Consider the following 26,170-nt stretch of genomic DNA (forward strand, 5'->3'; position numbering starts at 1 on the left):
GATACTACTTGCTTTATATGATTAAATCAAATACTTGATGTTAGCAGCAGTTTATATTTTCAAAATAGCAACTGGATGACTGGTGTGACTGGAGTTGAAATAAAGGTGGGAGAAAGATAACATTTTCCATACTTAAATTTTCTTACAGTGTCACTGTTCTTGTTTTTGTTTGTTTTTATGATTTTGTTTTTAAGAAAAAAAATTGGTGGTTTTGGAGAGGGTAACTTTATGGGGAAAATTACGAACGGGGAGGTGCCCAGCCTGAGAATAGGATTAAAGTCATGAGTATTTTAAGAGTGAAAATCTGCATGCACTTGAAATTCTGTTAACCTGAGCAGGAACTGTACTTCTGAAATATATGCGTAAGTCTGGTTGAATTGATTGCCTAAAAACTCAGATTTAAAATTAGCAATAAGGCAATCAAATATGAATAGGACAGAGGAGGTAAAAATGTTAACATTTTTTAAAATTTCCATACCTGAAATTTGGGCTAGAAATCTACTAATCATAAAAATTAATTTATGAAGTCTCATTCTCAATCTAGTCCAAATTCATCTGATTTCTCATTGAAAAAAAATATTCAGAGGGCAGTGTGGGTTACCCACTTGAAAACCAATACAATTATTTTTCTTTCATCTTTCACTTTTATTTTGAGAAAGTGTACAGTTGGTTCTCTTGGGTCTAATTTTTAATCTGTTAATTTGCATGCCTTCAAGCTGGGATATCAGTCACCTGTCCCACTTACATATGCAAAGGTTCCAGCATTTCTTTTGAGAGCCACAGACACTGGGATGGGATTCAGTGTTGACTAGATTATAAAATACTGTTATGGAGGTACCACAATATCTGTTGGACTTGCCTCTTCCTTTATTATTATGGCATTTTTAAAGTCCTAAAATGTTGCACCAAATATCAGTACATTAGTATCACTTTAGTTACTAAAAAACCCCAACTAATTAAACAGCTAATGCCATTAAGAGAAAAAAATGAATCCAAAGATTGGTTTGAGACATATTGGAATTTCCATTTTGTTTATATGTTGATATAAGATGCCTTAATTTGTCTTTTTGTTTTCAAAGATGGTCTGGAATGATTTAAGAAATTAAAGTTTAAAGTGTAGCCAGACAGAATTAATTATTCAAATATTTGAACTCAAGCTAATGGATAAAAATGTGATTAATTTAAAAATACATATTGATTATTTCTTACTTTTCATATTATTTGTAGCAATAATATATTATATTAAAATGAGAAGCATTTAACATGTAATCTCTTGCTTTGAAGTACTTTTGCTTTTTATTTTTAACCGAATTTGCATTTTCCTGTTTCCTCCGTTTTGTTTATTTTAGGCAATCATGGCCAACAAAAATCGATGTTCCCCAAGATTTAGATGATGACCTTACAGCTTCTCCATTGTCCCATGCAACTGTTCCCCAATCTCCTGCTCGTAATGCTGAAAATGTTCTTAATGGACACAGAAGTAAGGCACTTGAGTCGGTCAAGAAAGAGGATATTCCTGAATTAGCTGGACCAGCACTTTCAGTTGTTCCATCAGTGAATTTAAAACCTACAACTAGTAGTCGGAAGTGCTTGTTTAGAGTGGAGGAAGATGAAGAGGAGGATGAAGAAGATAAAAAAGTTGTTTCTCTGTCAAATCAAGTTGTTCTGCGTCGTAAGCCTTCTGTTACAAATCGTCTTACTTCCCGAAAAAGTGCCCCGGTTCTTAATCAGATTTTTGAGGAAGGGGAATCTGATGATGAATTTGATATGGATGAGAATTTGCCTCCCAAACTAAGTCGGCTAAAAATGAATATTGCTTCACCCAGCACTGTGCATAAACGCTACCACAGAAGGAAAAGTCAGGGTCGTGGATCTAGCTGCAGTAGTTCAGAAACAAGTGATGATGACTCAGAAAGTAGGAGGCGTCTAGATAAAGACAGTGGATTTACTTATTCCTGGCATAGAAGAGATAGTAGTGAAGGTCCTCCAGGAAATCAAGGAGATGGAAGTGGACAAGGAAAACCAAGCAATGGAAATGGAGGGATTGACAAAACAAGTCCTGGTGATAATCAAAAAGAGGGTGGAAGTCCTTCCAGTAGCTCTAGTGGAAGCACGAATAATAATTCAGGTTCCACTCGCAGATGTGCAGGATCTGGTAATTCAGTGCAGTTGTCATCAAGAAGTGCGGGTGATCTGGTTGAAAGTCTCAAGTTGATGAGCATTTGTTTAGGTTCTCAGATTCACAGTAGCACTAAATACATAATTGATCCCCAAAACATTTCATTTTCCAGTGTGAAGGTGCAGGAGAAATCAACATGGAAAATGTGCATAAATTCTGGGAGTGTAAATCCAGTTTCATCTTTGAGCAGTATAAAATTGTTTTCTGACCAAATGTCAGATGCGGCAAATGAGTTAGAACGAATAAAGAACAAGAACTTGAAAAATAATGTGCTACAACTACCTCTATGTGAAAAAACAATATCTGTGAATATTCAGCGAAACCCGAAGGAGGGACTATTATGTACATCAGGTCAGACAACTTGCTGTCATGTTGTTTGACAATAATCATATTTAACCCATTCTACTTGACATCACCAATCTTCCTGTTCAGAGCTGTGAATACTTTATTTCACTGAACCTTTTGTTACTTTGTCTTATTATGTTAACATAGGCTTTAAGCAGTAATTTATCACAGTTTAATTTAGTTTTGCTTGTTATGACAATGCATGTACTATGCATGTTGCTAGCCAGTAATTTCTTTTGTCAAAGAAACCCAAGAGCCACAGTGGTGTAGTGGTTAGAATGGAGTACTGCAGGCTACGTCTGCTGTTTGTCATCTGCCTATAGTTTGGCAGTTGGAGTCTCACTGGCTCAAGGTTGACTCAGCCTTCCATCCTTCCGAGGTCGGTAAAATGAGGACCCAGATGGTTGGGGGCAAAATCTTGACTGTAAACCGCTTAGAAAGGGCTGTAAAGCACTATGAAGCGGTATATGTCTAAATATTATTGCTATTGTTATTTTTGTACCTTTCTAATTTTACTGTAGAAAATCTGGATTATAGTAAGGCTTGTGTCCAAATCCAGTATAAATTAAGCACTTAGTAGTTTCACATTCTGCACTTAAATTAGAAACAGAATTTTTGTTTCTTTGTAAGATGTCAAATTTTGTTCGGATCTTCTGTGTTAAAATACATGAGATGTGGCATAATTATCTGTGTTTGCAACAGAACCAAAGCAATAACATTTTGATACTGAAATCTCTTCTGGTGGTTTCAGAATTTCAAGGCTTGTACAAAGCAAAAGTGCACTGAAAAGTTATCTTGAACTCTTGATTTTTAATCCCACATCTTTGTCTTAAATGCATGAGTGATAGCTGAAATGAAGATCTTGATTTGATATAGACAAGATTTTTTTAAAAAAAATCTCCAAGGCAGCTTTCCCCATAATTAAATGCAGACAATCTTTTTTAAAAAGAATTATCTAACAAAGAAATAGTGTAATTTAAATTTTCCCCATCCAAGGGAAAGCATTCATTACTATTAAATATAACCAGTTGTAAAGTATTGTGCAAAATATTTAAAATGGACCAATTTGTGGTTAGCTGAGATCTATTTAAATAGATCTCTAGTTAATATCTATTCCAATAAATCATTTCATACGTAATAACTGTTGATAAAGATATTGAAAAAACAATTTTTCCCCCAAATTTACTTTCCACTATGCTGTTTAATATTTTCACTATTAATGGAATTGTCACAGAGAGTTGATTAAAGATGTAATAATTTGAACATGCAGATAAATGAGACAAGATAGGTAATTTCACTTTTGTATAATGTTAATTATATCAAAAATGCTTTAGAACACCAAAATACATAAAGTCAATTCAACCAGACATTTCTAATAAAAGAGAGTAGTTGCTGGAATCTGAATAAAATAAGAGTCTATTCAGATTATCAGAACGTAATTGGAATACTTTAATATACCCTATGGCAAGATAGGTGGCATATAAATTTGATAATAATATATCCCAAGTTCTCCATGGATTCAAAATGCTTCATGGATTATCTTACTGGAAAACAAATTATTTTAAGTAGTCATTTAGTTTAGGATATAATATTTAATTTGCTTTAATAATTCTCCAAATCAAATCAATAATACAAGTTGGCATGGAACAAATTTCTTCCATTCTTGAGTATTAGCTTTTTAAAAATCCCTTGCTACTAAAATGCCAGCAAATGAATGTTTTGGCACTTTTTCTGTTAAAAATACTTTTGACTAGATGAATTAACTTTTCTGAATATATATCTAGAATAAGATATTCCCAATTTGGGAAAATATAAGAATGTTATTTTCTTGCTCTGTGCACTGGGTCGTCAAAGCAATGCTGGTAAAAACTGATGGTATTATGTAGCAGCAACCCATACTGTTGTCTGAGAGAGTTTACATACAGTTCAGAAAGTATTCAGACTACCTTCACTTTTGTCAATTTTGTTATCCTGCAGCCTGATTCTACAGTTGTTGAAATTCATTTTCTCATTAATCTACAGTATTCCATAATGTAAAAACAGAAGTTTAGAAATGTTTGTAAATTTATTTAAAAAAAACTAAATATCCATTGGCATAAGTATTCAGTCCCTTCATTCAGTACTTTATTGAATCACCTTTGGCATCAATTAAAGTCTCAAGTCTTTTGGACTATGAAGCATCAAGCTTGCACACCTGGATTGGGGAATTTTCTGCCATTCTTCTCTGCAAATCCTCTCAAGCTCAGTCAGCTGGATGGTGACTATTGGTGGACAGCCATTTTCACGTCCCTCCAGAGATGTTCAATAAGGTTCAAGTGAGGACTCTGGCTAGGATATTCACAGAGATGTCCCTAAGACATTCCTGTATTTTCTTGGCTGTGTGGTTAGGATCATTATCATGTTGAAGAGCTTAGTCTGAGATCCTGAGTGCTATTGTACAGGTTTTCATTGAGTTCTTTGCTCCATTCAGCTTTCCCTCAACCTAAACCAGTCTCCCTATCTCTGCTGCTAAAAAATGCCCTCACATGACGCTGCCACTACCATAATTTACTTTTTGGGGTGATATCAGGTGCCTGATTTCCTCCAGATAACGTATAAAATTAAGGCCAAACAATTCAATCTTGGTTTCGTCAGAGCAGAGAGTTTTGTCCCTCACAGTCTGAAAGTCCTTCAGGTGCTTTTTTGCAAACTTCAAGTGGGCTTTCATATGTTTTGCACTAAGGAGAGGCTTCTGTCTAGCCACTCTGCCATAAAGGGCAGATCGGTAGAGGGCTGCAGTAATGGTTGTCCTTCCAGAACTCTCCCATCTCCACACAGGATCTCTAGAACTCAATCAGAGTGACCTTTGGGTTCTTGCTCACCTCTGTTACTAAGGCTCTTCTCCCCTGCTTGCTTAGTTTGACTGGGCAACCAGCTCTTGGAAGAGTCTTGGTTGTGCAATATGTCTTATATTTGAGAATTATGGAGGCCATCATGCTCTTAAGAACCTTCAGTGCAGCAGAAATTTTATTGTAGCTATCCCTAGATCTGTGCCTTGTAATAATCCTGTCTCTGAATTCTGCAGGCAGTTCCTTTGACCTCATGGCTTTGCTTTGCCACAGCATATATTGTCAGCTGTGAGGCCTTCCATAGAGAGGTGTATTCCTTTCCAAATCATGTCCAACCAATTTAATTTACCACAAGTAGACTCCAATGAAAGTATACAAACATGTCAGCAATGATCCAGAGAACTGGGAGGCATCTAAGCTAAATTTCAAGTTTGTTGCAAAGGGTCTGAATACTTCAACTAACATAATATTTCAGTTTTTTAAAAAAAATTTTTACAGGTATTTCTCAAATTCTGTTTTCACTTTGTCATTATGGAATATTGTATAGATTAATGAGAAAAAAATGAATTTCAACAACTGTACATTCAGGCTGAAGCATAACAAAATTGACAAAAATGAAGGTGTCCGAATACTCTCTGTAGCTCAGTATTGTGATGCTAGCAAAATGGTCAAGTAAAATGCATTTCATTTACATTATGGATTATAGAGCACCAAAGAATTGTTACATTGGATTATAATTTTATGCTTCCTTTTTTGGTATGGTAAACCTGTCTAAAGGTACAATCTAAAACAATTTTATTAGAAAGCCATTTGAGTTCATGGCTTCTTTCCAAGTAAATATGGATTCATCTATAATTCTGAATCATGCAGTGTATATTATCTAGCTTAATTCAGGGTTTATAATTTTTATTTCCCAAGTGTAGCAAGGTATAAATGAAATATTTCACTTTTGTTTTTCAGACTCTTGTTGCAATCTTGTTTTAAACTGCTTGAATGCTTTACCAGCCTGACATAAGTACTCTGCAAGATTCTGTGTGTATTATACATGGACAAAACTGAAAGAACTGATATATAAGTGAAGCCATGGAAAATATTTATTTGAAATTTTCTTGGGCAGGGATCTTATAAAGGGCCAGAAATAAGGACAGTTCATAAATATCAGTAAATAGGGCATCTATATAAAAAGTAGGGGAAATTTATAAAGGGCATTGGCAATAAACTTTGTTGCAGCTTTTATTTTTAAGTTGCTGTAAATATCACACATTATGTACAGCCTAGGAATGGCACCTTTTTGACCAACCGCAGGAGTTTTTTTTCTTCCATTTTTATATACAATTGTATATGTGTATATGTGTAAATATATATATGGTGCTCACTTTAGTTCAGAGGTGTTGACCATTATGCCACATAGCTGTAAAATAGCCTTTAGTTATGTATGGTTGGGTGAACTACTTGGGTGTACAGATGTTAGCCTGAATGTTGTCTTTTATTCATCTGTTCACAAGTGAATGACTGTGCATGTATTGTATGTTGTATTATGTTCTGTTAAAGGAGGGAGAGAATAACCACTACATTAAAATATATTGGACCAAACTATATAGAACAAGTAACAGTTTTCTGTACCCCTTAAATTTGTCTTTACAAATTGCTTATCGTTACTGTAGCATATAAATATTGTGAAAAACAACTAGTCTTGTATTTTTCTGTATGAATATATAATGTACCTCTAGCAATTTATCTGTATTTAAGATGTGACAATCTTGACAGAGAATTAATTTTGCAAGTAGCAGTTAAATTAAGCAGAACTGAATGCAGAAAAATTAAGCGTTTTAAGAAAGGGTACAGAAATATCCGTTTATCTTTGTCAATTGCTTCCAGCAATGTTTGGCTTTCTTCACTATGTAACTATTCATGGTGTGTGACAAAAATCCAGTTAATAAAAATGATCTCTTGATCAGTGCAAAAAAGTCTTTCATGTCAACTTTATATACTCACTAGTGTGGCTTCTGTTTCAGCACTGAAAAGCTGACATATTGGCCCTGTTGAAGTAGGTAAGCTATGGTTTGTCTGTAACTATTAAAGGGCTGTCATACTAACTGACATCCCGCATACCGGATGTTTCACACACTGGCTATGCCCATGCCTGGCTTAGTGAAGGGGAAAAGTCGTGATATGTCACATGCCGCCATGATGACAAAAGTATAAGGTCTTGCTTCTCCAATCTTCTCAAAGCTGGATTCTTGAAACTGCAGTGGTTCCAAAAGAAGCTTTTATTGAAAGGTTTGTGATAATGAGATCTAGGCAAGGAGTAAAGCTCACTTAAAACCATTTATTTAAAGCAATGCTAACCAAATGTCTCCCACACTACATCATTGCAGGGAAACAGAAACAGAGACTTTATAGAGATTAGCACAGTAATGCAGGGAATAGAAACTGGAAACAGAAACTTCATATACAGACCACTCTAGGGGTGAGTTGCTGCCAGCATTACTGCTGGTTCGGTGCACACAAAAAATTTGCGCACACGCCAGACATGGGTATTCTCCACTCGTGCATATTTGCACATAAATAGGTGCGCATGCGCAAACTGTTAAAAAAGGGGGGGGGGAATACATGTATGCAATGAAATTTGTTCCATGCATGCACAGAACCGAAAATCAAGATGGCGACACCGTAGGATAACAAATTTGGGAGCGTGGCAGGCCTGGGTTGCTGCCAGTTCCAGCGACCGAGGCCGCCAAACCACTATCAGTTCAGCGGAACCGATAAGAACCCACCATTGGACCCTTCCGTTCATCCCCTCCCCCTCCTCCCCATCAAAATGCCAGCGTCCCTATAGAAATATCTGGGACCTGACAGCAAGTTTGACAGCCCTGATCTACTACGTCAATACTGCAGAAACTGGTATGTCTCTTAATTCAGACTTACTTTAGTTTCCAAAGCAGCCAGTGACATTTGTTCTTGTTTTTGACCCTTTGAAACGCCTTAAAACAAAGGAACCGTTTCAAGAGGATAAATTAATAGACAGCTGAAGAGATACTTACATTCTAGTTATGTATGCATGTATCATATGAAATGTTGATTGTATATAGTTAACAAGGCTAGAAACCAGAAGACTAAATTCCACTCCTTCCAAACCCTGAAAGTTGGTTGGGTGACTGCACCAGTAATCTATAAAGTAATAAAGTTGGGATTAAAGAAATCGTTCATATGAGGATAATACATGCAGTATTTCAGGATGTGAAAAGAAAGATTGGCAAAGTAAGGTTCCACATATCAACTCTTTGTTTGTTGCTTTTATTGTGAATAGCATTCATATTCAGAGATTGAACATTTCCGAAGGGTACAAGTGAGCTTACACTAGAAAGTGTCCACTAGAGCAGTTTTTTAAAAATATTTTTTTAAAGAATTTTTAAGAACTTCACCAACTTTGTTATTTGTACAGGAAATAAATTCAACACTGATGCCTGTATCACTTATTGTGCTGTAACTATGTATTTAAAATTGACTCATTCCTGCTGTTTATTGCTAAACTTCCTTGCCCAAATTCACCACCCACAACCAGCTCTCTATTTCATAGGATTTTTGGTAATGAAATATGCAGACAGTTTTCAGCAACAAATAAACTTTCTTGGAGACATCCCTTTATCTGGGATGATGATTTTATTCCACTTAAAATAAAGCATTTATTTTCGGGCAGGTCTTTGGTTTAAGTTTTAATGGTTAATTACCACTAACTTCCTTAATATGCTTTATATTAATATCAAAGGGAGCCCCATCTCGCTCCATGCACCCCAATGAAAAGCAGAGGAAGCCCATCCACTTCTCTTCCCCGCCCTCCGGCACTGGAAGCCAACTGTCAACCACACACCCAGTTGCCATTCATCCCTCTGTGTGTGTGTGTCTCTGGGCTCACCTGATGCCACAGTCCACCATGGAGGCCAGGAAGGTGCACCTATGGCAGGATGGTGGGTGGCAGCAGTGGTGGAAGGTGTGCTTGGCAAACTGCTCGATGAACTCATGCAGGTGGACATATATCATGCTCAGGCAGCTGACACAGGCCAAGAGGGCGGCCTCGCTCACGTGCAGGAACAGTAGCAAGATTGGGAACACCGGGAGAGAAGAAGGAAGCTTGCTTGGTTGGGCACATGAAGGGAGGGAAGGCCACCCCCACCTTCCCCACCTACTTGCAGGCTGCTGCCTGCGAAGAGGCTGCCCGGATAGCCACGCAGTGCGAGCCGTAGCTCATGGATCATGGCACCGCTAAGAGACTGAGAGTGAGCCCTCTTTGCAGGAGCCCCAATGATCCCCTAGCCTCCTTAGAGCATAGACAGCTCTGGCCACTAGATTGGACCCCTGCAAAACCTGTTGTCTGCTGAGGAGCCCAGGCGAGGCCTCGCTTGCCTGCCCGCCTGCTGAGGCGATGGGACTCCCCATGATGGATAGGGTCCTTCAGGCAGTTAATGTCAGCGTTCCAAATATCATCCAAAATTAAATCAGAGTTCAAGGCAGAGCATTCCTCAGTGTTCCAATTTATTAAGAGAGACATGTTGGTACATCTGTGGAAAACCTGAATCTGAAAACTTCCTGGGTTTCCCACCCAGTTGAAAGTTCATGATCTTGTCCCCACACCCACAAGTCCATCACATGGTCCAATCTTCCTCTGCCATGCTGGCATTTCCATCCATCTAGTTCAGGTGCAGAGGTGCAGAGACAAAATATGACCGTGGGCTTCTAGAAAGGAATGTTTTATTTTAACAACAACACATTCTACAATTCTACTCCTTACTATTTCCCCTCCCAATTCCTCATTAATGAAACAGCATAGTAAAGAAAGAGAGTGAGTGTGGCAGGCCAAAGATCCTAAAAGGAATATGATTGCAGGCCTGACAGTTAACTTGGCTGCCTGTTTAGTAGCTCCAACTCCTGTCTCCGAGTGCCTTGTTAGAGTTACCTTAGGATTTTGCCTGCACTGACGTCGTTTGCTTGCAGGGGGCTGGGGGACCAGTTAGAGGATCGTTGAAATGCCTCAGGAGAGGTTGGGCGAGGTAAGGAGGGGCTGGAAGGGGAGGAGTGAGCTGCAAGACTGGGCCGGGCATAATGATTCAACTGGTTCATTGAACTGCACACAACGTTAACTACCAGTTTGGCTATACTAGTGTAAACCAGCTGAATCCCACCACTGGTTCTAGTTTCCTTTATACACAAGCCAGCTGGGTGACCTTAGGCTAGTAACTTTCTCTCCACCCTAAGGAAGCAATGGCAGGTCATTTCTGAATATCCTTAGTAATAAAAGCTGTAGGGACCTATCCAGGCAGCCTGCAAAAACTTGACATGATTGAAAGGGGTGGGGAGAAGTATTTTTATATAAGAATATTTTTCCCAATTCCGACTAACAGAATTATATACAAAATGATGTCTACTGTTAGGAATATCAGAAAACTATTTCTAATGATATGCAATTAAATTTCCTGCGTGCTAGGAAGTTTGGCCTATTGAACCAGATTTATTAAATCCAAAATGTGATTTAGAATCTATAATATGCTCGGCATAATTGTATCAATTATCTGGTAGGTTTCCTTTTTTGAGCTCATTTTTTGTACATTTTTGTACATCAGGATGTACTCTACATTCAATTTCTATTTAATCTTTAAAGTATGCATGTATAATACTGTGAAGTTCTTTAAAGCTTACTGGTACCATTTTTTCTCTCTTAATATGTTTCTTTTGTAAGTGTTTGAGGGCTAAAGTAGAAAATAGAAAATAAGTATGCTGACAATAAGATTTACCTTTATTGTCATTTTTTCTGTGGACACACATAAAAAATGAAACTGTTGCCTGGTCTCAAAAGTGTACACATACATAACACACATATAGACATGCTATATGCATACATATGTACATGTTTATACTCTAACATATAAATACATATAAATATTAATCACTGCCCATCTTGAATACATAGCAGAAAGAGGAAGCTTGATAGTTCACAAGGCTTATAATGGAACAAAACTGTGGCTGAATCTGGATGTTCTGCTTCTGATACTACAAAATCTCCTCCCAGAAGGTTACAAGGAAAACAGGTCATGAAGAGGATGTGTAGCATCCCAGACAATACTGCTCAAGCAACGCTTATATACTATATCCTGGATAGAAGGGAGTGAACTGCCAATAATATTTTCTGCCATCCTCACCACTCTCTGCACCACCTTCTTGTCTGAAGCAGTAATGCTTCCAAACCAGACTGTAATGCAATATGACAGGATGTTCTCGATTGTCCCTCTATAGAAAGTGGTTAGGATTGGGGAAAAAGATCTACTTTTCTCATGCAATGCACGAGGCGCTGCTGTGCCAACTTCGCCAGTATCTCGTTGTTGAGTGACCAAGCCAGCCTACTTATTAGTTGCACATCCAGAAATGTGATGCTAACCATTTCCAAAGTTCCCTCTAATTTTTTTCAGTGTGGGCGGAAAACTATAGTGTTTGAGCGGCAGATTTTCATGCCTGAGCAGCTGAATTTTTTTTCACATGTCATCCAACACAACAACGAAATTAGTATTATTTGAAACTCAAAGTTATGTTTATTCATGGTACCCGCTTAATTAAAAGTGTTATATATCAGTATCACTTATAATACTTTGTATAATAAGTTAGTTCAAAAGCAACCTCACTACAATTATCTTTTCAAATTCATTTTGGATTAAATTAAAATATATAAATGGCACTTAATACCGGTAATATTAAAATATAAATGTTTGATATACTTCATTTTAATGAGTCCACACTCAATTGCAAAAGTTGTCTATATACTGTATGCTTCTGTGAATGTATTATATGCAATTTGCTATTTTAAATGAGTAAAATGATTAAAATCCCCATGCATAAAGTTTCATTCACATCTAACAGTTTTCTTCCATCATTAATTTGTAAACTCAAGGATTTATTGCCTGTATGTTCAACAATGCTTGCTGATTGTTTAAAAATTTGTGGCAATTTGTTCCTCTCTATACAGGTGGTTTCAGTAACCTACTACTGCTGAACTCTGGGAGACAATTCTGCATATAACTAGTGATAGTAACTATGCTATCACAGAAATGCTTACACAGAAATTGCTTGCTATTGGGAAAAGTACATTCTAATAATGAATAGCTAAACAGAATAGGAAATTGCATTATCCAAAACTCTAAAAAAATGAAGTGAAAAATATTTTAGCCACTTTTTTCAAATCTTACTCCTCCTACAAACTCCAGACTTGCAAATATAAATAGATTGTTAAGATGGCTCTACCATAACAAATAAGAGAAAAAAAATACCTTCCTGTTGTTTATAAAGTAGTGATTTTAGTTTGCTCCAAATGATTTAACTATGGAAGGCACTAATTTAAACTGACAGATAGGAAGTTTAATTAGATTAAAAGCGAAAATATTCTCAATGACTTTGAAAATCCCAATGGGTTATCAAATATAGGTACTCCTTCATTACAACAATGTGGGACTGGAATTTTTATCACTCAGTAATGTGGTCACAAAGCATGATGTCACGTGACCCAGCGAAGCCGCCCAGTCCACGGGGCAAACGCCGTGCCGCTTCTCCTTGCGGTGCAGGCAGCTCTTGACGCAACAGCCGGAGAGCCCCCGGATTGATGGAGGTGCCGAAGGCTGCTGCCTTTTGGTCACCGGGCTGCCCGCCCTGACGCAGCAATTCCAGTGGCGCTTGTTGGCTCGCCTTGGCAGGATAATGCACCACTGCCACCGCACCTGATGGTCGCCCATCCGAGAGCCCCCCCCCGGTCGGCGCCATGTCCCCCCCAGCCTCGGCAGCCATGGCCAGCAGCAGCAAAAGAGGCAGCAGCAGAAAATAGTGGCTAATGCTGGAGTTGAGTAGGAGAAATTGGTATTTATATTGGACTTCAATCATTATTAATAGAGTTAGTCCTTATGATAACAATTTGAATCAGATTTGCCATCGCTAAGAGATAAGGTCATAAAGTGCATTATCACATGTCTGTTTTGTTTAGCAGCAATGATCTAAACAGTCCTAGTTGTTATAACTCCAGACATGTAGGTTGTTAGGTAAAAAGAGGAGAAATCCCAGGTAAAGAGTACAAAGGTGCTATATGAAATTGGAGGAAGTCCAGAATTGGGGTGGATTAGTGCCATGTAATGTGAATTTAGGAAGGCTGGAAAAAGAGTGGCAAGGTGTGTGTTCAGTGCAGAGTTTGATGAAAGGGGCATAGAGTATATGTGTGCAAGTACAGGGAGGCAAGTGGACTGCATCCTTCCATTTACAACAGAGATGGTAAGAAACTTTAACTAATGAGCTACAATTTGTTTGCAAAATGTTTTATCAAAAAGGAAGTTCTGTTTCATTATTTGCCATATCATAGTGCAATGGATAGAAATGTTGGCCATAAAGACTACCATTGTTTAAAAGTTACACTAAAATAAAAAAAGCATTTGGTACAGACAAATGCTCCAATACACAGAAGGGGAAAATGGGAATTACAATAAACCATTTAATATAATGCTGCTGATAGAGTAAATTATTCTTTACCACAGCCTATTTTTAACGAACCAGGAAAATAAAATCTGAGTAAACACATTATATAAGCAGGGTGTGTCTTGGGAATGAATCAGGTTAACTGAGCTTTCTGCCAAATCAAATATTTTCCAGTTCTTTGAAATTAATCATTTTAATGGAGAATAATCATTAAAGTTAAAACAGCATGCACATTTTATAGTACATATTTTGACACAGCATTCTTACTGTATATGTATCCTAACTTGAAATTTATGTATTACATTTTACAGAAAACAAAATTAATTCCTTCTTCAATACAGAGTGTGTAGTAAGCCTTCTACAAAAAGTGACAAAATATTCATAACATGAAGATGTCCAGTAATATGAATTTAAATATTGCTGTTACATTCCAAAGATGCAGCTCTTATTTATGGTTATGTTTATTAAATTAGCATAAGAATCTTTTAAACATTTCAAACCAGAGTAATGGCTATGAGGTCTAACAAGATTTAAGAATGGATTTAATCAGTTTCTATGGAGTATATTGTAATGTGCAAAACAATTACACTGGGATTTTTATGGTGAATAAAGAAAAAATCCTTGATATTACAGTTTGATATCATATGAAAGTACAATGTATTTCTTGTTCTTAATATTGTATAGGGCATAGAATATACTTCTGCAACTGTTCAGTTTTCATCCTAGTGTTCTTTCAGAGACTCTGCAGCCAATTTGATTTGCTGAAAGGAAATCATAAGACATAAGCATTAGAAAAATTATACAAATATCATCCATTTATAGATAGAATGAAGAAAAAATAGTTGTTTCATCAATATTGAGACAAATTATACTTTGGGGTCAATGAAAACAAAGGCATCTTTCCCCATTCTGCACCAATATGATTCATGATTTTGGTAATTAGATAGGATAAGTATATAAAGAAAATAGAAATGAAGTTACCCTGAATAAAGAGGTAAAATTTTAATTGTAACTTATAAATGTAAAAAAGAATGGAAGCCACATCTTTGTAATTTTTTCTATTTTTTGGGGGGGGTTTTTTTTTTTTGCATTTTTAGCTTTCTCTTTGATTTCTTGCTCTTCCTTTTTTAAAGATTATTTTCACTTTGTTCTTTAAAAAACATTTAATATTTTTTTAAAAAAGGAAAGTTCACATTTATTGAAAATATTGTGTATTCTCTCTATTTGCCATTATACAATATGCCTCAGTGAAAACCTAGTATCTACATTTACTAATTAGAATAGTTCAGTGGGACAAATATTAGATTGTCTGATCTCCTTTGGGAAGTAAATGTAAATTAGCATTACCAAGTTCATAATTAAGGCTCCCTGATTAAGAGATCATTTTTAGGATATATTGAGATGGCTTGCAAAGGAGATGAACTTATTTCAATCTATTTTAAGATGGTGTAATAATTAGTTTTCTGACTAATCAATTAACATCTGTCATTACAACTATTACCAGTAAAAAGTAGCTAATGAAGAACTCCAATTCAGATCAGGATATTGGGATGGCACATGTGAAAAAATAGCCCAACACTTTGCTTTCTGCTGCAGTTCAAATCTGGATCTGCTTTTTCATCCTACTATATGCACTAGAAGAAAGAATCTCTTCATTCTGTGCTGAATGAAGCAAAGAACTAATTGAAACTATTTGTGAGCTACCTACTCTACTTCTACTGTTGAAAAAAACTGAACTGAATCCTTCCTCCCCAATGCAAATTATAGACACTGGAAAAAAAGAAATAGCAAATAGAATCAGTGTGTTAGCGGTTAAGGTGCTGGATAGGCATCAGGAAAGCTCAGGTTCACATGTATATTCTCCCAACCCAATTTGCAGCAAATGGAACTCCTTCTATTAGTAATTGCCAAAAATCAGCATAGTTGCAGATTATTTTATGAGATGGCACAACTTATTAAAACAATATTCTATAAATCCCTAATGCTTAAAACAAGCAAACAAGTCCACCCATTTTGTCACCTTTCAAATAAAATAGAGCAATGGGACAAAATAGGGGCAAAATAGAATATAGACCTTGTTACTTGCATTATCTCCCTATTCTCGATGGCATCCTGTGGCAGGAGCCACCGGTGGGATATCATCAGCGCTGATTGGTCCAAAGACTGAGTGGAAATATGTTGCAGTCACGCCTCTACTCCTCCTGCCCCAGTTTCCTCTCAGTCTTTGGTCCATATAGGCTGTTTTTTTGACTCCTGTATTAAGATAAGGAAAAGTTTAGTTTAAGGTTTAATTCGCATAATTAACTATTCCAAATTCCAAATTGACTGAAGGCTGCAGGCAATAGCAGGAGCCATCTAACATCGTCACCTCAAGGGGTGCCAGATCACCGGTCCAGCAGCTAGTTTCTGACTTCCCCAGCCATGTGGAGCCCGGAGTTTTATGTTGTGGCTTTAAGGCAGCTGAAGGAAGAAAGACAACTGTGGCAGCTCGCCCGGTCATGGTCCATACATCAAGAAACGCCGGATAGCACACTAGCAAGCAGGCGAGCTGTCTGGAGACGCAACGTGAGTCAGGCGGCCATTTTACAACCAGAATGAAAAAAAGATGGGCAGTCATTTTGGATCAGCGCCATGAGGCTATCACTGCGAATATAATCACTTTTGTCCTGGAGGGCACAGAGGCTAAAAGACATTGCCAAAGCCGCTCACTGCTGCCTCTATAGCTGCTGCTCCTGCCGGGTGCTTTATCGGCCTCATCGTCCACAGGGGCACAGTGAGTATTGGAGCTAGGTCCACAAGATGGCAGCCACCAGGACTGAAGCTCAGGTGGGAGAATTGGACCCCACGGGTGCCCTGGGGGTGGAAGATGGGCCTGCCCATCCGACCTCCAGGGCCAAGGCCACCAGGGTTACCACTGCCCAGTTCCCTTCTAGGGCTGCCCTCCATGATGAACAACGAAGGTAGTGGGCCCTAAAAAAGAGGGTGGCTCAGGGAGACCCAAGATGATAGACCAACCTCCCGCAGGTCTAGATCACCAGTCAGGGCCTCTGGTTCTGATTCCTCCCCAGCTCTCTGCAGCTAGGGTCCACAGGAGGCCTAGCATGACATCTCTCCCTCCCCTTCTGTATCATCTCGGGCTATTAGGGTTGTCATGGGGGATCCATTAGAAGGTACATCCTGAGACTTCCTTCTCCTCAGGCCTACCCTGGCACCCAGGTATTGGAACCACCTGTGGCAGAGGATCCTTATGATGACCTGGAGGCACTAGAGCACCTCCCAGAGAGTTTGCAAACAATAATTGCCTCAGCAATCTCCCAGGGCATAGTCTCAGGTTTGAGGCAACAGGAGAGTCAGGTTCAGAGGACCAAACAGCCCCGTGCAGATTCTAGGACGGGTCAACCAGCAGAAAATCAGGCAGGCAGAGATCACAGGTCAGGGTCCCCTTTTGCTGGCCAGCGAGGGGTCAATGACATGTGAAGAGTTTCATTGAGACTTAGACTTGTCAGAAGATGAGGAAACCTTGATACCGGATCCTTCAGCCTTCACTGGTTTCTTTCCTCCTCCTTTCTTCAAACCACTTTTAATTAAGGCCAGGGCTACCACCAAACTAGGCAGCAGTACCACATCAAGCCATGTTTTCCAAAGCTCCCATGGACAAGGAGGAGGTTCCTGTCCCTCCTTTGTTCCTTGAGGTGGTTAAAAATCAATGATCTCACCCCAGGGTCTTTCCAAACCCAGGGGGCAATGACCATTGTTTATACAACATGGACCAAGGGTTCTCACAGGCCCTTCCGGTCCCAACAGTCGATGGCCCAGTTATGTCCTTGATGACTTCCTCAGCTTTAGTTTCAGGTGATGTCGCAGACAAACTCAAGGCCAAGGATAAAAGGGCAGAGCTCACCTTGTGTAAAGCCTTTCAGGCGTCGCCGTGGGCCATCAAATCAGCAGCAGCTGCTTCCTTTTTTAATCAAACCACTCTTTTCTGGTTGAGGCAGCTGCAAGATTGAATCCCTGCTGAGGACATTTGCATGTTGAAGGATATTAACAAGATCATAGTGACTACTCAGTTCTCAGTGGACACCACCCTTAATTCGGTCAAGTATGCATCCCATGTCTTGTCAGCCTCAGTAGCCTCCATATGTCTTTTATGGCTGAAGAACTGGCAGGCAGAGAACAAATCCAAATAGTACCTGGCGTCTGCCCTATATATTCTTTTTGGGAATCCTTAGATCTCATCCTTGTTGAAAACAAGGATAAGAAAAAAGTGCTTCCCCCTGCACCTAAACGCCAGGAGAATCATTCGGCTCCGTATCACAGACGACCTCTTTCAGTTCCAGTGAAACAGAATACCATCAGCATAGGTATTTTCCCTCTAGAACTGATCGTAATCAAACCAGACTGTCTTTTCCGGATAGGAACAGATTTCAGCGCCAGTCCAAATGGCTTTTTTGTGTGTTGGGGGGTCGCACCCGAGTGACTTGAACCTGAGTCTTCCCATAGGCATCCGCCTGTCTCATTTTGCGACACAATGGAATATATTACAATGGATGAATGGGTCCTCACCACAATGTGGGAGGAGCTCAGATTGGAGTTTCTCTCCTCCCCCCCGAAACTCTTCAGGACATTCCCTCCTTCATGGAATCTGGTGAAGAAAAAACTCATGAAACTCATGATTCAGCATCTGCTGGAGATTTAGGCAGTCAAATCAGTTCTGCCGGAGGAACAGGGGTTGGGGTTCTACTCTAACCTTTTTGTCATCCCAAAGTACTCAGAGTGTGGAGAGCGATCCACAATCTGAAGCTTCTCAGCAGATACGTCATCTACAGACAATTCAAAATGGCCACCTTGAGGTCCATTTTTCAGGGTGTCAGAACGGGGGGGGGGATCACCTAGCATCAATAAATCTCACAGAGGTGTAGCAATACTGCCATCCCACCACAGGTACCTCAGATTTGCTCAGGCAGGATCTCATTACCAATATTGGGTGCTTCCCTTCGAGTTGGCATCAGCCCCAAGGTCGTTCACGAAAATCCTAGTGGCGTTGGTAGCCTACCTACATTCCATCCAGGTGAGGCTCCAATGCTGTTTGGATGACACTCTGGTGCAGGCGTAGTCTCATGAACAAGCAATCCACGACCTTCATCTCATGATTCAGACATTGCAGGATTTAGGGTTTTCCGTCAACTTCCCGAAGAGTCATCTCATGCACACAAGGTTCCTGCATCTGGGGGCAATTATAGACTCGGGCGCAGGGTTGGTCTTTCTATCCCCAGACCGTCGATCCAAGCTCCAGAAGTTGATCCATCATATTTACTCCAGATGGGTAGTGTCCATCATCGATCTCTCATGTCTATTAGGCACGATGATCTTGTGCATTAGGATAGTGCCCTGGGCACGTCTTCATGCCAGGACACTGCAGTGGGCTCAATCCCATACCAAAGACGTCTGATGAGCAACTCATCCATCACCATCCCAGTGTCACCGTAGGTCCGTCTGTCTCTTCAGTGGTGGCTCTCCCCAGCACTATCCAAGGGTTCAGAGTTCAGAGAGCCAATAAGAGTCACTGTACCCATGCGAGCCTTTTCGACTGGGGGGCACTGATGGCATTGAAGCTGACACAGGGTCATTGGACTGCTTCAGTCCATCCCAGTGTCACAATATAAATTGGCTCAAACTGAAAGCAGCTCGCAGACTTGCAAAACCGACACATAGTGCTCCTGACTGACAACATTGCCACAAAGGCCCATGTCACTCGTCAGGGGGATATGAACTCAAATGCCTTGTGGACAGAGGCACAAAGACTTGTGACATGGGTGGAGAGACAAAAAAGTGGGGCGGGGGGGAATGGAACTCTGATGTTATATATGCTTACGGCAGTAAGACTTTATATACAGAAATGGAAGGTTGCCTTGATTCCTACAACCGATGAAAGGCTGCAAAAACTGATTGAGTTAGCAGAGATGGCTAAATTGACTGTTTTAATTAAAGAAAAAAATTACAAATACCGTTATTTCTACTTGGAAACCACTTCTGGACTTTGTGCTTGAAAATGAAACTTTGATTTGGTTTTACCAATTAAATAGATTTGTTGTTATAGAAATAGTTTATAGTTTATATTATTATATAAAAGTAAAAAGTTGAGGTTAGATGTTAATGCCTTATTTTACTGCACCAAAGAATTCGGAAATCAATGCCTTCTTTCTACCTTTGCTTTCCCCCACTATCCATTTCCCTTTTCTCTTCCCTAATTTTGCTATTTACTTTTGTACTATCTTTGTATGCCATATTATAAATTGAATGTTTTTTTTAAAAAAAGCATTGTATATTTTTGACAGCTTTATTTGAAAATAAACTGACATATAGAATAAGTACATTTGAAATCCAAACTTATAAAGAAAAAATTATTTAGAATTATATGTCTAGAGAATGGTTGTGGTGCCACCATGAGATTATCAACACATTCATTGATTCAGAAACCAATTAAATTAAATGCCATCTGCAGTGTACATTATACATAAAAAAATAAAAAACACATCCTTCACATTCTATACAACTGAATTGAAAACCCCTGATATTTAATTTATATTGTACTATACAATAGAATTTAATATAGTTACTGCTCTGAAATAGAAGCTTTTTTTCAGCCTATTTGTCCTTGTTTTTATTGTCCTGTACCATCAGCCAAATGGTAATAGTTCAAAAAAAGGGTGCCCAGGATGAGTTGGATCTTTAAGAATGTTTTGAAATTTCTTAAGGCAGCAGGAGCTATAAACCTCTTCCAAAGAGGGGAGGGGCCAACCAATGATCCTCTAGGCCAGTGATGGCGAACCTATGGCATGCGTACCACAGGTGGCATGCGGAGCCATTTGTCGGAGCACGCAAGGAGCTGCCCTGCCAGCTGGACAGCGTGCATGTGCGCGCTGGCCAGCTGAGTTCACCCTTTTTAAAAGCCATTTTTTCGCCCTCCCCAGGCTCCAGAGACTTTATAGGAGCCTGGGGAGGGCGATAAGAGCCTCCCCCGCCCGCCCGAAGGCCCTCCGGAGGCTTCATGAGCTTCCCTCAAGCCTTCGGAGCGCTCAAAACAACCCTCCGAGCAAACCAGAAGTCACTTCCGGTTTGCTCGGAGGGTCGTTTTAACTGCTCTGGAGGCTTCAGGGAAGCGTCCTGAAGGTCCCTCAAGCCTCCAGAAGGCTTCCGGGGAGGCAGGGGAGGCTGTTTTCACCCTCCCCAGGCTCCTATAAAGCCTCTGGAGTCTTGGGAGGGCAAAAAAAAAATATGCAAAAAATGGGGGATCGCACCTGTGGTGTGCGCATGTGCACTGGGGGGTCGCGCATTGCATTATGGGTGCGGCACGCCCGCACACTACCCCCCTGCGCTCCCCCCATTTATGGCACGCGAGCCAAAAAAGGTTCACCATTGCTGCTCTAGGCAATGATGTTACTCCTCTGGAGCGCTGTCCTATCTGCCACTGTGCAATTGGCAAACCATACACAGGTGCAGTCAGTTAAACACTCTCTATGGTGCAATGGTAGAAGGTTACTAGCAGTTTTTCATTCAGTTGTTGTTTCCTGAGAAGTCTCAGGTAGTATAATCTCTCCTGGGCCCTTTTGACCAGTGCTGCAATGTGAGTTCCCCAGGTCAGGTCCTCTTTTATGATAACACCCAGAAACTTAAAACTTGGTCTCTATTAATAGCCAAGGGCTGGATGTCTGATCTATTCCTTCTATAGTCCACTATAAGCTCCTTGGTCTTATTGGTGTTAAAAATCAAGTTATTGTCTTTACACCAGGAAAGCAACCGGTCCATCTCATCTTGATAGGCAGACTCATCCCTCCTGGATAAGTCCCACCACTATTGTATCATCTGCAAATTTAATAATAGTATTATTGGTGTGAATGGGAATGCAGTCATGTATATAAAGATTATAGAATAAGGGGCTCAACACGCAACCCTGTGGTATACCAATGTTAAGAATAAAGGCTGAGGAGATATGATTACCTAATCTGACCCTCTGAGAGTGGCCAGTCAGGAAATCCATAATCTAGAGGAAGATTGAATAAGAAAGCCCAAGGTTCATAAGTTTAGATATTAGTCTATGCAGAACTAAAATTTGCAAAAAGCATTCTCACATAGCCCCTCCTCCTTGCTGTTCCAAATGAGTCAGAGCAGTGTGAAGAGTGATGGCTTTAGCATCCACTGTAGATCTATTTGTTCGGTAAGCAAACTAGTGTTTATCAAATGTATGCAGAAGATCAGAAATTTCAGACACATCAATTTCTCAAAGCACTTCATGATGATAGGAGTGAATGCCACTTGTCTGTAACCATTGAGGTTATTGATAAGGAACTTCTATGGCAGTGTAATAATGGTGCAAGCCTTCAAATAAGATGGAATAGTGGACTGGGTTAAAAACTGATTGAAGATCCTGGTAAAGACTCTAGCCAACTGATCAGCACAGTCTTTAAGCACTTTGCCAAAAATATCGTCAGGACCATCAGCCCTCAAAATACTCCTTGCCTCCTATTCCTCTACAATGAAGTGGGGGTTACAAGGGGCTGGTGTCTGTATTTTAACTGTCTCTGATGTTTCACTTCAAAGCAAGCAAAGAAATGATTCAGCAAGATGATTTACAAGATCCAGAAAATAATATGGAACACCTGATGAGGAAACTGAATGAGTTTGGGCTTTGGTGGGTTTCAAAATAAGCAAACAGAAAACAACAATGTTGACTAAGAATATGTATTTTCAGGATAGTGATATATTGAATAAAAAGTTGGGTTTTAAGGTTGAGAAAAAGATGAAATACTTAGGGGTAAAGCTGACAAATACAAACATAGAACTGTTTGAATATAGTTATGTTCCCCTTTAGAGGGATATTAAATAAGATTTACAAAGATGAGATAAATTGCATTTATCATTATTGGGAAGAATCTCTTTACTTAAGATGAAAATTTTACCAAAGATGCTTTTTGTCAAATTTCAGACATTACCAATACTTACAAACAGGAGTGGGTTGCTGCCGGCGTTACTGTCAGTTTGCAACGTGCGCTTGCGCTCTTCAATGTACATTGTTCTGTGCATGCGCAGAACAATTTGCAGTTAACTGCGCATGCGCAGTCACTAAAATAAAAAATGGCGGCGCCCAAGAAGCAGCAAAGGAACCAGTTTGGGGGCATGGCAAGGTGAGTTGCTGCCAGTTCTGTGACCCAGGCCTGAATTCCACTACCAGTTAGGCCGAACCGGCAGCAACCCACAACTGCTTACAACTGATAACCCATTTAAACAATGCCAGAAGGATACAGTGGAACCTCCAGTCACAACTGTAATCCATTTTAGGACTTTAGTCAGCACCCAATTTAGTCATGACTGAAAGCAAGACTGACTGCGCATGCATGCATGCATGCACACACAAAAAAAGCATGGAAGGGGAAATCGCTGCAGCAGGGAAAATTGCTGTGGCTGTGATTGATTGCCACCCAAGGATGTGTTTGTGAACAGAGTGAAACATTTAGCTGATTTTTTTGGTCGGCACCCGGTTTGGTCATGGTCAGAAACATTCGTAACCCAAGGTTCTACTGTATTTCTAAGTTTATATGGCAAAGGAAAAAAACCCAAGAATTAGATATAAATTATTGCAAGATGCCATGGAAAGAGGGGAGGGGGAGGAGTTTGGGCCTACTAGATATGAAATTGTACTTTTGATGCATGCTGCATCAAAAAGAATATGTGAGTTTACAAAACAAAAAGTTACTTGAATTAGAGGAAAATGAATTAAGGTTTGGATGGCATGGGTACTTATGGTATGATAAAAATAAAGTTAATGTTGATTTTAATAACCCTTTTGTTAGATGAGCCACTCTAAGAGTTTAGAATAAATATAAAACAAGGCTCTCTACAAAGTTGTCTCTGGGTATCGCCATAGGAGGCTTTTTAAAGAAAAGAAATGGTGTCAAAGCCAGATTGGTTGATGTATGGTAACATTTTATCTTTCAATTCTGGTAACACAATGCTAAAACCGAGAGAAAAACTTGAATCAGAAAGTTATGCTATCATTGGTTTACTTATCAGCAATTGAAAGAAAGGTTTAAATTGGATAAAAAGTGTGATGATTTGATTTTGTTAAAATGAATTGGAACTTTCATTATGTGGCAGATGAACATATTATTGCTAATTTATTTTATATTTTATAAATATAAAAATAATTTAATATTATTCATAAAATGTTATTGAATGTTAGAAAATGAACATGTAAAACATTGTATGATTCAGTGGGCAGGAAATTTTGGATATAATGTGATGCTTGAACAATGGGAAAATTAAATCATAATGTAAAAGAGAATTTTTATAAGATGACATATCGCTGGTATTTAATACTAGATAAGCTATTTAAGATGTATTGCAATTCAGAACTACAAGACAAAAGTCCATCAAAGTAAGATATTAGAGAAGTCATATTGACACATCTGCGGAAAACCCGAATCTGAAATCCCACATTTCCCCCACCCACACTAAAATTCACCCCACTCGCCCTGTCCAGAGACATTCACATCATATGGCCCAATCAATCCCGTCTCAGCTGCCGCCAAATTTCATTCACTCCCCTCCAGGTGCCAGCAGCACAACCTTGATTTCATGTGAAAGAATGTTATGATCTACTCCCTTTGCTATTCTCCCATTTCCATTGTGGCAGCCTGACCTAAGTCAGTCCAAAGAAGGATCTGGGGCTGACAGGCTGCCTCCCCTCAAGTGATGAGAATGTCCTGAAAAGACACAAGTGACAGGGGGTTAGGGAGAAGGGTTTAAACTCTCTCTAACCACCTCTTCTCCCCCAGGGGGCCCCTTTGGCTTATCAGTATTTTTTTCATGAAACTGCTTCACCAATCTATTTATCTGCTTTCACATCCCAGCTTTTCATCTAAGTGGCCTCAGACAAAAGGTACCCTTTCCAAAGGATTAAATACTGTAAACGACCCCTGTGCATTCTAGAGTCCAATATTTTCTTCATTTCATAATGTATTTCCCCTTGTACTACAATTGGCCTGGGAGCTGGTTGATCTCTTGGTCTTATCTATAAGCTAGGTGCTAGTTTCAGCAAGCTGCTATGGAACACCAGATGAACCTTCCCTAACAAATGGGGAAAGTTAAGGTGTACAATTACTGGATTTATTACTTTCATTATGGCTAACGATCCTAGGAATTTTGGACTTTGTTTCTTGGTAGGTAATCTTAGCATAAGGTACTTAGTAGACAGATAGACCCAGTCTCCCACTTTAAAGGGGGCTTGAAGAGACAGTGTTTGTCTGCTTGCCATTTGTATTTCTTTTTGGCTTGAGTGAGGGCTCATTTGGTATCCCGTTATAATGTGTCCATCCATTCGGCTAGGGTCACTGAGGATGTAAGCTCTCTGGGTAATTCAGGCATGGGCTGAATTTATCCTACTAGTGATTTGAAGAGGGTTAGCCTGGTGCTGCTGTCGACCATGTTGAATGCTAGTTCGGTAGCAAATCCACCCAACTGTCTTGTTGATAATCCATATAGCATCTCAGGTACTGCTCTACCATTGCATTTGTTCGTTTCAGAGTTCCGTTTGTGCTGAGATGAAAAGCAGAGCTCAGTCCTTGAGAGGATCCAATGGATCGTAGAAACTCTTCCCAGAACTTTGCTGTGAATTGCACTACCTGATCAGAAATGATTCAGCGAGGCACTCCACGCAGTCTATAAATATGCTTGATGAACTTTCATACCAGTTTTTTAGCCAAGGGTAACTCAGAGCAAGCAATGAAATAAGCTTGTTTAGAGAATAGATCTATCTTTTTTTTCTTTATTTTCAGAAAATAGCAGAAAATAAGAGTCAGGAGGACCAGACATCAGAGGAAAAACTCTTGGAACAAGATATAAGGGAATGAAGAGAAACAGAAGGAGAGAGAAGGAGCCATGCAAAAACCCAAACTGAGACAAGAATGAGGAAAGGACAAAAACCCACATACAAATAAGATGGAAGACGAAATAAAGATGCTATCTCTGAACATCAATGGCATCAATTCACCTGCCAAATGAAAACCAAAATTAACAAAGACTTAAAAGACAAAATATAGATATTATCTGCAGGAGGTGTATATCAAAGAATGGTAATATTTTGGAATTCCCTAAATTAGAAAAACTGCATTTGGCATTAGCACAAAATAGGAAAAGAGGGATTGTGGTATACATAAAAGACTGGCTAAATCCGAGAAAAATATTCAGTGATGAAGAAGGAAGATTTTTAATGACAAAAATAACAACAAATAAAAAATGAATCCTTTTAGTGACAATCTACGCA

The 26,170-nt window shown here is 39.3% G+C and overlaps 2 protein-coding genes across 6 annotated transcripts in view; one reads left to right on the forward strand and one right to left on the reverse strand.

Moving 5' to 3' along the window:
- SNRK (SNF related kinase) overlaps positions 1-7,316 on the forward strand; it is a 43,360-nt gene extending 36,044 nt beyond the window's left edge. For all 3 annotated transcript variants that reach the window (XM_081970103.1, XM_081970105.1, XM_081970104.1), the window contains 2 exons: positions 1,350-2,530; positions 6,313-7,316. In XM_081970103.1, the coding sequence (XP_081826229.1) occupies positions 1,350-2,530; positions 6,313-6,362 (1,231 nt within the window). In that variant the 3' untranslated portion in view covers positions 6,363-7,316. The remainder of the gene's footprint in view (positions 1-1,349; positions 2,531-6,312) is intronic.
- Positions 7,317-14,015: 6,699 nt separating this feature from the next.
- Positions 14,016-26,170, reverse strand: part of ANO10 (anoctamin 10) — a 126,906-nt gene continuing 114,751 nt past the window's right edge. For 2 of the 3 annotated variants that reach the window (XM_081970107.1, XM_081970106.1), the window contains one exon: positions 14,016-14,612. In XM_081970107.1, the coding sequence (XP_081826233.1) occupies positions 14,574-14,612 (39 nt within the window). In that variant the 3' untranslated portion in view covers positions 14,016-14,573. The remainder of the gene's footprint in view (positions 14,613-26,170) is intronic. The other variant, XM_081970108.1, reaches the window with a different exon arrangement.

The sequence above is a fragment of the Natrix helvetica genome (assembly GCF_964273705.1).
Source record: "Natrix helvetica genome assembly, chromosome: Z".
NCBI lineage: Eukaryota > Metazoa > Chordata > Lepidosauria > Squamata > Natricidae > Natrix > Natrix helvetica.